This window comes from Bombina bombina, chromosome 5 (assembly GCF_027579735.1).
Source record: "Bombina bombina isolate aBomBom1 chromosome 5, aBomBom1.pri, whole genome shotgun sequence".
Classification (NCBI taxonomy): Eukaryota; Metazoa; Chordata; class Amphibia; order Anura; family Bombinatoridae; genus Bombina; species Bombina bombina.
The window spans coordinates 1,137,476,192-1,137,490,214 of NC_069503.1; the positions used below are offsets into that span (position 1 = coordinate 1,137,476,192).

General features: G+C 42.5%; 1 protein-coding gene across 1 annotated transcript in view; it reads right to left on the reverse strand.

The window, feature by feature from the left end:
• Positions 1 to 1,312, reverse strand: part of LOC128661190 (ranBP-type and C3HC4-type zinc finger-containing protein 1) — a gene marked incomplete in the record, with an annotated part of 490,387 nt that extends 489,075 nt beyond the window's left edge. The window contains 1 exon segment of the mRNA XM_053715433.1: positions 1,061 to 1,312. Within this exon segment, the coding sequence (XP_053571408.1) occupies positions 1,061 to 1,231 (171 nt within the window).
• Between the last annotated feature and the right edge of the window lie 12,711 nt (positions 1,313 to 14,023).

Genomic DNA, 14,023 nt, shown 5'->3' on the forward strand with positions numbered 1-14,023 from the left:
GAGGGTGATATAGTGCAGTACAAGTCCCTTCCTATGACAGAGGGTGATATAGTGCAGTACAAGTCCCTTCCTATGACAGAGGGTGATATAGTGCAGTACAAGTCCCTTCCTATGACAGAGGGTGATATAGTGCAGTACAAGCCCCTTCCTATGACAGAGGGTGATATAGTGCAGTACAAGTCCCTTCCTGTCAGTGACAGGGAGGGAATGATATAGTGGGGTACTAGTTTAGTGAGGTACTAGGCACTTCCTATGACAGAGGGTGAAATAGTGGGGTACAAGTCCCTTCCTGTCAGTGACAGGAAGGGAATGATATAGTGGGGTACAAGTCCTTTCCTGTCAGTGACAGGGAGGGAATGATATAGTGGGGTACAAGTCCTTTCCTGTCAGTGACAGGGAGGGAATGATATAGTGGGGTACAAGTCCTTTCCTGTCAGTGACAGGGAGGGAATGATATAGTGGGGTACTAGTTTAGTGAGGTACTAGGCACTTCCTATGACAGAGAGTGATATAGTGGGGTACAAGTCCCTTCCTGTCAGTGACAAGGAGGGAATGATATAGTGGGGTACAAGTCCCTTCCTGTCAGTGACAAGGAGGGAATGATATAGTGGGGTACAAGTCCTTTCCTGACAGGGAGGGAATGATATAGTGGGGTACAAGTCCTTTCCTGTCAGTGACAGGGAGGGAATGATATAGTGGGGTACTAGTTTAGTGAGGTACTAGGCACTTCCTATGACAGAGAGTGATATAGTGGGGTACAAGTCCCTTCCTGTCAGTGACAAGGAGGGAATGATATAGTGGGGTACAAGTCCTTTCCTGACAGGGAGGGAATGATATAGTGGGGTGCTAGTCCCTTGAGTCTCTGACACTGTGTGACATAGGAAAGTAAGATACGTGCTGTTCTTGGCAGGAGTGCTACACCAGCTTTCCCTGGCAGTGCCAGTAGGTAATAAAGTCGGCACAAGTACACACAAATGAGTTCATGTGGGCAATATATGGGGTACATATAGTGTGTGCATAAAGTAACTATTTCCAGTTACACAGGACGCCCCCAACTTACCGTACTCCCCAGGCCGCGGGCCGCCTCTAACCTCCGCACAGACAGCCTAAAGTCTCTGGCATTTTCCGGCTCCACACTCAGCTGCAGCATCAGCTCCTCCCGGCCTGGACTCTCCCGCCAGGCTCGCACGGACAACAGCACAGTAGGCAGCTGGCTGGAATCAGTCGCCATGTCCGTGACCCACCGGGCCTACCGAGCCATTCCTGTCACTTCCTGGTTCTACTACTCTCACAGTACGGGGGGAGGCGCCCAGTTCACTCTCACTCCCACATACAGCACTAGGTGAGCTCTGCTCTGTAACTATTTATCTCAAGTAATACACGACAAGGAGGTTGGTTTCTTATTTGTAAGATTGTTTCTTATTCGTAAAATTCTGTTTCTTATTCATGAAAGTTGGTTTCTTATTCAAATTTTTTGTCAGACTGGTTTAAATGGACTTTAAAATAAAAAGGAAAGTTTTCTTTAAATAATAATTTGATTCATATAATGTAGTTACACAGAGGTGGAATCCCTTAATACAACAATTGAATATACAAACTGAAAAAGGGCATACGTTGGCACCAATACTAATATTACTATTTTGAATAAGTAACTGATATTTTCAAAGGGTTAATAACCATTGGGCCACTGATTTAACTATGAATATATACAGGGTAGATCCCCCTCCATGACATGCAGTTGTTTTTAGCCTGGCCCAATGGTATTTTGGGCACAGAAATTGATGCCAACACTGGCATTGGTGCTGTAATTACCATTTTTTAATAAGTAACATATTTTGTAAAGGGTTAATAACCATTGGGCCACTTATTTAATTATGAATATATACAGGGTAGACCCCCCTCCATGACATGCAATTTTTTTTAGCCTGACCCAATGGTGTTTTGGACACAGAATTTGATGCCAACACTGGCATTAGTACTGTAATTACCATTTTTGAATAAGTAACAGATATTTACGAAGGGGTAATAACCATTGGGCCACTGATTTCACTATGAATATATACAGGGTAGATCCCCCTCTATGACATGCAATTGTTTCAGCCTGGCCCAATGGTGTTTTGGGCGCAGAAATTGATGCCAACCCTAGCATAGGTGCTCTAATTCTCATTTTTTAATAAGTAACTGATATTTGCAAAGGGTTAATAACCATTGGGCCACTGATTTCACTATGAATATATACAGGGTAGATCCCCCTCCATGACATGCAATTGCTTTTAGCCCAGCCCAATGGTGTTTTGGGCACAGAAATTGATGCCAACCCTGGCATAGGTGCTTTAATTCTCCGTTTTGAATAAGTAACTGATATTTGCAAAGGGTTAATAACCATTGGGCCACTGACTTAACTATGAATATATACAGGGTAGATCCCCCTCCATGACATGGAATTCTTTTTACCCTGGCCCAATGGTGTTTTGGGCACAGAAATTGATGCCAACACTGGCATTGGTGCTGTAATTACAATTTATGAATAAGTAACAGATATTTTCAAAGGGTTAATAACTATTGGGCCACTGATTTCACTATGAATATATACAGGGTAGATCCCCCTCCATGACATGCAATTGTTTTTAGCCTGGTCCAATAATGTTTTGGGCACCGAAATTGATACCAACTCTGGCATAGGTGCTCTAATTCTCATTTTTTAATAAGTAACTGATATTTTCAAAGGGTTAATGACCATTGGGCCACTGATTTCACTATGAATATATACAGGGTAGATACCCCTCCATGACATGCAGTTGTTTTTAGCCTGGCCCAATGCTGTTTTGGGCACAGAAATTTATGCCAACACTGGCATAGGTGACATAATTCTCATTTTGTAATAAGTAACAGATATTTTGTAAAGGGTTAATGACCATTGGGCCACTGATTTCACTATGAATATATACAGGGTTCATCCCCTTCCATGACATGCAATTGTTTTTAGCCTGACCCAATGGTGTTTTGGGCACAGAAATTGATAAGAAAATTCGAAAGCGAGGCAGAGAGTGTGAAAGCTTAAAATTACATATCAAAGCATCCTGAGGCCAGTGCAGCACTGATGTTACGTGTTTCAGCTTGCGCCTTCCTCATAGACCGTGCTGCACTGACCCTTACAGCCTAATTAAATACATATGTGATGCTCTGATGTCATGCTTACAAAAAATTAACCCTTAATAACCTTCAATACATCTATCCTAGCTAGAACACTCCATAGATCTATAATATAATGTACACTATAAATACAATGAAAACAAAGTTTAAATAGACTTAGAGTTATAAGACTTCTTCACACCAGATTATCTTATCTCCATATTGTTAGGAAATAGACTATAAGATTTCTTGCACAAATTATAAATATATCCAATACATAGCTGAATAGAACATTTTCATAAGCTGACCTCATATGCAAAATGTAAACACATATATTTGCTAATGTTTAAAGAATCATGTTATATCACCATATATTAGAGGACATAGTAGGTATTAACTCATTGGGTCTTCAGTCATCTAGTGCTGTTATTTATAAAAGCCAAAATTAAATTTAAACTTTTTTTGTACAAAAAAGGCTCAATCTTCAAATCCTTCATTAATCCTTTGAAAATATCAGTTTATTATTAAAACATGGTAATTACAGCACCAATGCCAGTGTTGGCATCAATTTCTGTGCCAAAAACACCATTGGGCCAGGGTAAAAACAATAGCATGTCATGGAGGGGGGTCTACCCTGTATATATTCATAGTGAAATCAGTGGCCCAATGGTTATTAACGCTTCGAAAATATCTTTTACTTATTCAAAAATGGTAATTACAGCACCAATGCCAGTGTTGGCATCAATTTCTGTGCCCAAAACACCATTAGACCAGGCTGAAAACAATTGCATGTCATGGAGGGGAATCTACCCTGTATATATTCATAGTGAAATCAGTGGCCCAATGGTTATTAACCCTTTGAAAATATCAGTTACTTATTAAAAAATGAGAATTAGAGCACCTATGCCAAGGTTGGCATCAAGTTCTGTGCCCAAAACACCATTAAGCCAGGTTAAAAACAATTGCATGTCATGGAGGGGGATCTACCCTGTATATATTCATAGTGAAATCAGTGGCCCAATAGTTATTAACCCTTTACAAAATATATGTTACTTATTAAAAAATAGTAACTACAGTACCAATACCAGTGTTGGCATAAATTTATGTGCCCAAAACACAGTTGGGCCAGGCTAAAAACAATTTCATGTCATGGAGGGGGATATACCCTGTATATATTCATAGTGAAATCAGTGGCCCAATGGTTATTAACCCTTTGAAAATATCAGCTACTTATTCAAACATGGTAATTACAGCACAAATGCCAGTGTTGGCATCAATTTCTGTGCCCAAAACACCATTGGGCCAGACTAAAAACAATTGCAAGTCATGGAGGGTAATCTATCCTGTATATATTTATAGTGAAATCAGTGGCCCAATGGTTATTAACCCTTTACAAAATATATGTTACTTATTAAAAGATGGAAATTACAGCACCAATGCCAGTGTTGGCATCAATTTCTGTGCCCAAAACACCATTGGGCCAGATTAAAAACAATTGCAAGTCATGGAGGGTAATCTACCCTGTATATATTCATAGTGAAATCAGTGGCCCAATGGTTATTAACCCTTTGAAAATATCAGTTACTTATTCAAAAATGTTAATTAAAGCACCAGTGCTAGTGTTGGCATCAATTTCTGTGCCAAAAACACCATTGGGCCAGGCTAAAAACAATTGCATATCATGGAGGGGGATCTTCCCTGTATATATTCATAGTTAAATCAGTGGCTCAATAGTTATTAACCCTTCGAAAATATATGTAACTTATGCAAAAATGGTAAATACAGCACCAATGCTAGTGTTGGCATCAATTTCTTTGCCGAAAACACCATTGGGCCAGGCTAAAAACAATTGCATGTCATGGAGGGGGATCTACCCTGTATATATTCATAGTTAAATCAGTGGCCCAATGGTTATTAACCCTTCGAAAATATATGTAACTTATGAAAAAAATGGTAAATACAGCACCAATGCCAGTGTTGGCATCAATTTCTCTTGTAAGATGTATCGAGTCCACGGATTCATCCATACTTATGGGATATTCTCCTTCCCTACAGGAAGTGGCAGAGAGAGCACCCACAGCAGAGCTGTCCATATAGCTCCTCCCTTAGCTCCACCCCGGTCATTCTCTCTCCTTGCTTAACTGCTAGGAAGGGCAAAGGGAGTGTGGTGACAAAAATGTTAGTTTTTATTTTCTCAAGCAAAAGTTTGTTATTTTAAATGGTACCGGTGTGTACTATTTACTCTCTAACAGAAAAGGGATGAAGATTTCTGCAAGGAAGATGATGATCTTAGCATTTTGTAACTAAGATCCACTGCTGTTCTCACAAGGGCTGAAGAGTACAGGAAAACTTCAGTTGGGGGAACAGTTTGCAGGCTTAAGCTATGTTCAGTCTATTTTTTTCTAGACAGACTGTGTTATTTCTAGAAAAGGCTGGCAATATCCCCATGAGGGAAAGGTAAGCTGTATTCAGTAAAAGAAGAATCCAAGCTTGCATAAAGGGCTCATAGTTACTGGTGACACTAATAGGAAAAAACGTTTTGGTTTAATTACAAATAAAACGGTTTTTGAGGGACTTTAAGGGGTCTTTGTGGCTTGTTTAAGGGTTATTAACCCACATGGCTAGTTTAAGAAACACTCTGTGGTGTTTCTTTTAGGCCCCATAACATCAAGTGAGGTGGGAGGGGCCTATTTACAGTTTATTTACATCAGAAGCATCCAGCTACTTCTCCAGAGATTCCTGCTGTATTTGAGGGCTGTAAAGAGGTTTTTTCCCCCACAAATCGTTCCTAAAGGGCAGGTAGGGGCCACAGCAGAGCTGTGGCAAGGTGCTGAACTTTTATTTTACCGGTTTTTAAGTTTTTTCAATCCGGTTTTTACATTAAGGGGTTAATTGTTTATTTCCATAGTTGTGCAAAGTTACTAAGGCTTTATGATGCTACTGTCAAAATTGTGTTTTGTTTACTGCTTTTTTACACTGTTTTGCAGAGTTTGTGCAGCTTTTTTTCTCTTAAAGGCACAGTACCATTTTTGTTTAAAGTGTTATATTCTTTGATTAAAGTGTTTTCCAAGCTTGTTTGTTTCATTACTAGCCTGTTTAACATGTCTGACACCAAGGAAAATCCTTGTTCTATGTGTTTAGAAGCCATTGTGGAACCCCCTCTTAGAATGTGTCCCACTTGCACTAATATGTCTATAAATTATAAAGAGCATATTTTAGCACTTAAAAATATTGCAATAGCTGATTCTCAGTTAGAAGGAAATGAGGGTTTAGCATCTAGCTCTCCCCAAGTGTCACAACCAGTAACGCCCGCACAAGTGACGCCAAGTACCTCTAATGCGTCAAATTCATTTACTTTACAAGACATGGCCATAGTTATGAATAAAACCCTCACAGAGGTTTTCTCTAAACTGCCTGGTTTACAAGGAAAGCTTGACAGCTCTGGGTCAAGAACAAATGCTGAGCCGTCTGACGCTTTAGTAGCCGTATCCGATATACCCTCACAATTTTCTGAAGTAGGGGTAAGGGATTTGTTATCTGAGGGAGAGATTTCTGATTCAGGAAAGACGCTCCCTCAGACAGATTCTGATATGACGGCCTTTAAATTTAAGCTTGAACACCTCCGCTTATTGCTCAAGGAGGTATTAGCTACTCTAGACGATTGTGACCTTATAGGGGTCCCAGAGAAATTGTGTAAAATGGACAGATACTTAGAGGTTCCTGTTTACACTGATGTTTTTCCAGTCCCTAAGAGGATTGCGACTATTGTTACTAAGGAGTGGGATAGACCAGGTATTCCGTTCGCTCCCCCTCCTGTTTTTAAGAAAATTTATCCCATATCTGACACCATACAGGACTCGTGGCAGACTGTTCCTAAAGTGGAGGGAGCTATTTCTACTCTTGCTAAGCGTACAACTATACCTATCGAAGACAGTTGTGCTTTCAAAGATCCTATGGATAAAAAATTACAGGGTCTCCTAAAGAAAATTTTTGTTCAGCAAGGTTTTCTTCTCCAACCTATTGCATGCATTGTTCCTGTAACTACTGCAGCTGCTTTCTGGTTTGAGGCTCTAGAAGAGGCTCTCCAGGTGGAGACTCCATTAGAGGATATTATGGATAGAATTAAGGCCCTTAAGTTGGATAATTCTTTCATTACAGATGCCGCTTTCCAAATGGCTAAATTAGCGGCAAAGAATTCAGGTTTTGCCATTTTAGCATGCAGGGCGTTATGGCTTAAGTCCTGGTCTGCTGATGTGTCATCAAAATCTAAGTTGTTGAACATCCCTTTCAAAGGAAAGACCCTATTCGGGCCTACACTGAAAGAAATTATTTCAGACATCACTGGAGGGAAAGGCCATGCCCTCCCTCAGGATAAAACAAATAAGATGAGGACCAAACAAAATAATTTTTGTTCCTTTCGGAATTTCAAAGGTCCCGCTTCCACTTCCCCTGCAGCAAAGCAAGAGGGGAATTCTGTCCAATCCAAGTCAGTCTTGAGACCTAACCAGGCTTGGAACAAAGGTAAACAGGCCAAGAAGCCTGCTGCTGCCTCTAAGACAGCATGAAGGGGTAGCCCCCGATCCGGGACCAGATCTAGTAGGAGGCAGACTCTCTCTCTTTGCTCAGGCTTGGGCAAGAGATGTTCACGATTCCTGGGCTTTAGAAATTGTGTCCCAAGGATATCTTCTGGACTTCAAAGACTCCTCCCCAAGGGGGAGATTTCACATTTCTCAATTGTCTGCAAACCAGACAAAGAGAGAGGCGTTCTTACGCTGTGTAGAAGACCTACATACCATGGGAGTGATCCGCCCAGTTCCAAGAGCGGAACAAGGGCTAGGCTTTTACTCCAACCTGTTTCTGGTTCCCAAAAAAGAGGGAACTTTCAGACCAATCTTGGATCTCAAAATTCTAAACAAATTCCTCAGAGTACCATCTTTCAAGATGGAGACTATTCGGACTATTCTTCCTCTGATCCAGGAGGGTCAATATATGACTATTGTGGATTTAAAGGATGCGTATCTACACATCCCTATTCACAGAGATCATCATCAATTCCTCAGATTCGCCTTTCTGGACAGGCATTACCAGTTTGTGGCCCTTCCTTTCGGGTTGGCCACGGCTCCCAGAATTTTCACAAAGGTGCTAGGGTCCCTTTTGGCGGTTCTAAGACCGGGGGGTATAGCAGTGGCGCCTTAACTAGATGACATCTTATTTCAGGCGTCGACTTTCCAGCTAGCCAAGTCTCACACGGACAGCATGTTGGCTTTTCTGAGATCTCGCGGATGGAAGGTGAACATAAAAAAGAGTTCTCTCGTCCCTCTCCCAAGAGTTTCCTTCCTAGGGACTCTGACAGACTCGGTAGAAATGAAAATATTTCTGACGGAGGTCAGAAAATCAAAACTTTTAATCACTTGCAGAGCTCTTCATTCCATTCCTCGGCCATCAGTGGCTCAGTGTATGGAGATAATCGGACTCATGGTAGCGGCAATGGACATAGTTCCTTATGCCCACCTACACCTCAGACCACTGCAACTATGCATGCTCAAACAGTGGAATGGGGATTATGCAGATTTATGTCCTCAACTGCATCTGGACCAAGAGACCAGAGATTCTCTTCTCTGGTGGTTGTCTCAGGACCACCTGTCTCAGGGAATGTGTTTCCGCAGGCCAGAGTGGCTCATAGTAACGACAGATGCCAGCCTGCTAGGCTTGGGTGCAGTCTGGAAATCCCTGAAAGCACAGGGCTTATGGTCTCGGGAGGAATCTCTCCTCCCGATAAACATTCTAGAACTGAGAGCGACATTCAATGGGCTTCAGGCATGGCCTCAGCTAGCTGCGGCCAAATTCATCAGATTTCAGTCGGACAACATCACGACTGTAGCCTATATCAATCATCAAGGAGGATCACGGAGTTCTCTAGCAATGATGGAGGTAACCAAAATAATCCGATGGGCAGAGGGTCACTCTTGCCATCTCTCAGCAATCCATATCCCAGGGGTAGTGAACTGGGAGGCGGATTTCCTAAGTCGTCAGACTTTTCATCCGGGGGAGTGGGAGCTCCATCCGGAGGTATTTGCCCAGCTGACTCAGCTATGGGGCACACCAGAATTGGATCTGATGGCGTCCCGACAGAACGCCAAACTTCCTTGTTACGGGTCCAGGTCCCGGGATCCCCAGGTGGTACTGATAGATGCTCTAGCAGTGCCCTGGTCCTTCAATCTGGCTTATGTATTTCCACCGTTTCCTCTCCTCCCACGTCTGGTTGCCAGAATCAAGCAGAAGAGAGCCACGCAGGACATGGTATGCAGACCTGGTGGACATGTCATCTGTTCCACCGTGGACTCTGCCAATGAGGCAGGACCTTCTAATCCAAGGTCCATTCAAGCATCCAAATCTAACTTCTCTGAGTCTGACTGCTTGGAGATTGAACGCCTGATTCTATCAAAGCATGGTTTCTCTGAGTCGGTCATTGATACCCTGATTCAGGCTAGAAAGCCTGTCAACAGGAAAATCTATAATAAGATTTGGCGCAGATATCTTTGTTGGTGTGAATCCAAGGGTTACTCATGGAGTAAGATTAGGATTCCTAGAATTTTGTCCTTTCGCCAAGAAGGATTGGAGAAGGGATTATCAGTTAGTTCCTTAAAAGGACAAATATCTGCTTTGTCTATTCTTTTACACAAACGTCTGGCAGATGTCCCAGATGATCAAGCGTTTAGTAAGGCCTTGGTCAGGATCAAGCCTGTATTTAAACCTGTTGCTCCACCATGGAGCCTAAATTTGGTTCTTAATGTTCTTCAAGGGGTTCCGTTTGAACCTATGCATTCCATAGATATTAAGCTTCGATCTTGGAAAGTTTTTTTTTAGTAGCTATCTCTTCGGCTCGAAGAGTTTCTGAGTTATCTGCTTTACAGTGTGACTCACCTTACCTAGTTTTCCATGCAGATAAGGTGGTTTTGCGTACCAAACCTGGGTTTCTTCCTAAGGTTGTTTCTAATAGGAATATCAATCAGGAGATTGTTGTTCCTTCTCTGTGTCCTAATCCTTCCTCAAAGAAGGAACGTCTGTTGCACAATCTTGATGTGGTTCATGCTTTAAAGTTCTACTTACAAGCAACTAAAGATTTCCGTCAAACATCTTCATTGTTTGTTGTTTGTTCTGGTAAACGGAGAGGTCAAAAGGCTACGGCTACCTCTCATTCCTTTTGGCTGAAAAGCATCATCCGTTTGGCTTATGAGACTGCTGACCAGCAGCCTCCTGAAAGAATTACTGCTCATTCTACTAGAGCAGTGGCTTCCACATGGGCTTTTAAAAATGAGGCTTCTGTTGAACAGATTTGTAAGGCGGCGACTTGGTCTTCGCTTCATACTTTTTCCAAATTTTCCAAATTTGATACTTTTGCTTCTTCTGAGGCTATTTTTGGGAGAAAGGTTCTACAAGCAGTGGTGCCTTCCGTTTAAGGTACCTGTCTTGTCCCTCCCTTCATCCGTGTCCTAAAGCTTTGGTATTGGTATCCCATAAGTATGGATGAATCCGTGGACTCGATACAACTTACAAGAGAAAACAGAATTTATTCTTACCTGATAAATTTCTTTCTCTTGTAATGTTTCGAGTCCACGGCCCGCCCTGTCTATTTAAGACAGGTAGTATATTTTTATTTAAAAACTTCAGTCACCACTGCACCCTATAGTTTCTCCTTTTTCTTCCTAGCCTTCGGTCGAATGACTGGTGGGTGGAGCTAAGGGAGGAGCTATATGGACAGCTCTGCTGTGGGTGCTCTCTCTGCCACTTCCTGTAGGGAAGGAGAATATCCCATAAGTATGGATGAATCCGTGGATTCGATACATCACAAGAGAAAGGAATTTATCAGGTAAGTATAAATTCTGTTTTTGTTGCCGAAAACACCATTGGGTCAGGCTAAAAACAATTGCATGTCATGGAGGGGGATCTACCCTGTATATATTCATAGTGAAATCAGTGGCCCAATGGTAATTAACCCTTTGAAAATATCTGCTACGTATTCAATAATGGTAATTACAGCACCAATGCCAGTGTTGTCATCAATTTCTGTGCCCAAAATACTTTTGGGCCAGGCTAAAAACAATTGCATGTAGACGCTGAAAAGGCGTTTGATCGGGTCAGTTGGCAGTTCATTCGGAATACCTTGCTAAAATTTGGATTTGGACCTGGCTTCATCAATAAGGCTATGTCCTTATTTTCAGCCCCAAATGCCAGGGTGAGAGTGAATGGTACTCTCTCAAACACCTTTCAAATAAGGAATGGGACAAGGCAGGGGTGTCCTCTGTCCCCCCTCCTCTTTGCCCTCTCTATTGAGGTGCTGGCGAGCAGAATTAGAGTCAACCGGGAGGTGAGGGGTTTTGTTGTAGGAAAAACGGAACATAAATTATCAATGTATGCTGACGACATACTTCTCACCCTCTCAGACTCCGTGGAATCATTGAGGGCAGCTTTGGAGGAGTTCGGGTCCTACGGACGGGTCTCGAATTTTCTCCTCAACCCATCTAAGTCAGAAATACTGAATATCACGGTCCCTGCGGACGCCTTTGCTGACGGTAAATCAAGCTGCCCAATAAAGGTAGCTGATCATAACATTACTTACCTGGGTATCACGATTACTCGGGATTTGACAGAGATTATTGAGCTGAATTACAAAAATATCAGTGTTGAGGTCATAAAAGACCTTAACAACTGGAAAAAGAAAACTATCTCGTGGCTTGGTCGCATCGGGGTGGTTAAAATGAACATCCTCCCAAGAGTTCTGTACATAATGCAGACAGTCCCGGTCCTGGCAGCAACTGGTTATCTTGACCATATCCAAACTGCTATGGAATCATACATATGGAATGAGATCAGGCCCAGGATCAAGAAACGCACCATCTACCTCCCTAGGGAGAAGGGGGGACTGGGGGTACCATTATTGAGGGAGTATCAGAGATCCATCTTTCTTCAGCATGTTGTTGAGTGGTGCAGAAACTCCCCAAACAAGAGATGGATCCAGGTGGACAGTGAGATCCTTGGTAGGCGAAACACTGGAGCACTGGCTTGGATCACAGAGGGGAAACGCCCCCTGGAGGTCTCATCATACCCGTTGGTATCTGATACCCTTAAGATCTGGGACAAAATCCTGGCAAGGGAACCCTCTATTTCCTCCAGGACATCGCCCAATATACCAGTCCATGACAATCCGGATCTAGGTATAGAAACTGAACCACTAACCCGGAGAGGCAGCTACACTCTGGGAGAGACAGCAATCTCTAACATTTTGCACCAGGGGAAACTCAAACCGCTCTCAGAACTCATGGAATGGGATGGAAACATGTTCTCATCATGGTACAGGTATGCGCAGATCAAGCATTATTATGCTACGCACAAGGAACGCACTGCCCTGAGCAGGCACAGGACTCAGTTTGAGTCAATGTGCGCAATGCAGCAGACCCCAACTCACTTGATCTCAAGCCTATATAGGATGCTCCTGATGAGGGGTGGATCGGAACTCCCGTCATACACTATAGCATGGCAAAACGAACTAAATATAGAAATATCACCCAAAGACTGGGACAAAATCTTTATGAAAACCAAAAGGGCCTCGGTTTCGGCACCACTGCAGGAAATGCACTATAAGCTGCTGAGCCGGTGGTACCTCACCCCTTCGAGGCTTCACAGGATCTATCCCCAGGCGGGGAGGGAATGCTGGAGGGGATGTGGAGGTGAAGGAACTATATTACACATATGGTGGGACTGCCCGCGTATTCAGCCATTCTGGGAGGAGGTGCTGGGTGAGATGAGTAAACGCCTTAGGATCATAATTCCCCCAAAGCCAACATATTTGATCTCCCATGGTTACCCCAAGATAATTGGAGAGGACAAATACCTTCTCTTCCTTTTGATGATGAGCAGCGCCAAGGGGCTCATTCCAGCCCACTGGAAAAGTACACAGACCCCTAGCAGGAGGGAGTGGGAGGGTAGAGTGGGGGAACTGTTGAGACTGGAACGCTATCACTTTCTAAAAATTGACAAACTTGCAACACACGAAATGATGACTTTGATTTGGGAGGGTAGAGAATTCTAGCCCATTTCATATAGACCCTGTGGGTTTTCGAGGAGAGAACCCTCTGACAAACACTCGGTGCCCTGATCCTTCTCCCCCAGCCCTCTCCTCCTCCCTACCATTCTCCTCCCTCCCTCCCCCTTTTTTTTCTTTTTTTTTTTTTTTTTCTTCTCTTCCTCTTCCTCCCCCTTCCTCTCTCTTCCCCTCAACATATACTTGCCTAGCACTACCTTCCTCCTAAACTTTTCTTTTCCAAGACTTTGTTTCCGCTCATGTCAATGAGTAAACATCAGGTATCTAGAAATTTCCAGCAGTGTGACCCTGAAAAGCTGGAAACCTAAGCAATGTATAAAAATTTGCCTGATGCATCTTTCAAAACGTTAATATTCAGTTTATCAGTCAATGTTTCTTAGGATAATATAATCTTGCATAGAAATAACAAGCTCAATGGTCATGCTTAATAAGATAGAAGTAATGGACAAGGTTGAGATCTTAATGCGTATTGGACAACATCCTCACTATGACCACTATATTGTATAAATAACTGTAGACACATAAGAGGAACCAGTTACAGCACTTTATTAATATGTTAAAGCCTTTATGCCTGTTAATGATTTAATATGTAATGTATAACTCAACTTGTCTTCAATAAAGCTTGGTTTTACAAAAAAAAACAAAAACAATTGCATGTCATGGAGGGGTATATACCCTGTATATATGCATAGTGAAATCAGTGGCCCAATGGTCATTAACCCTTTGAAAATATCAGTTACTTATTCAAAAATGGTAATTACAGTACTAATGCCAGTGTTGGCATCAATT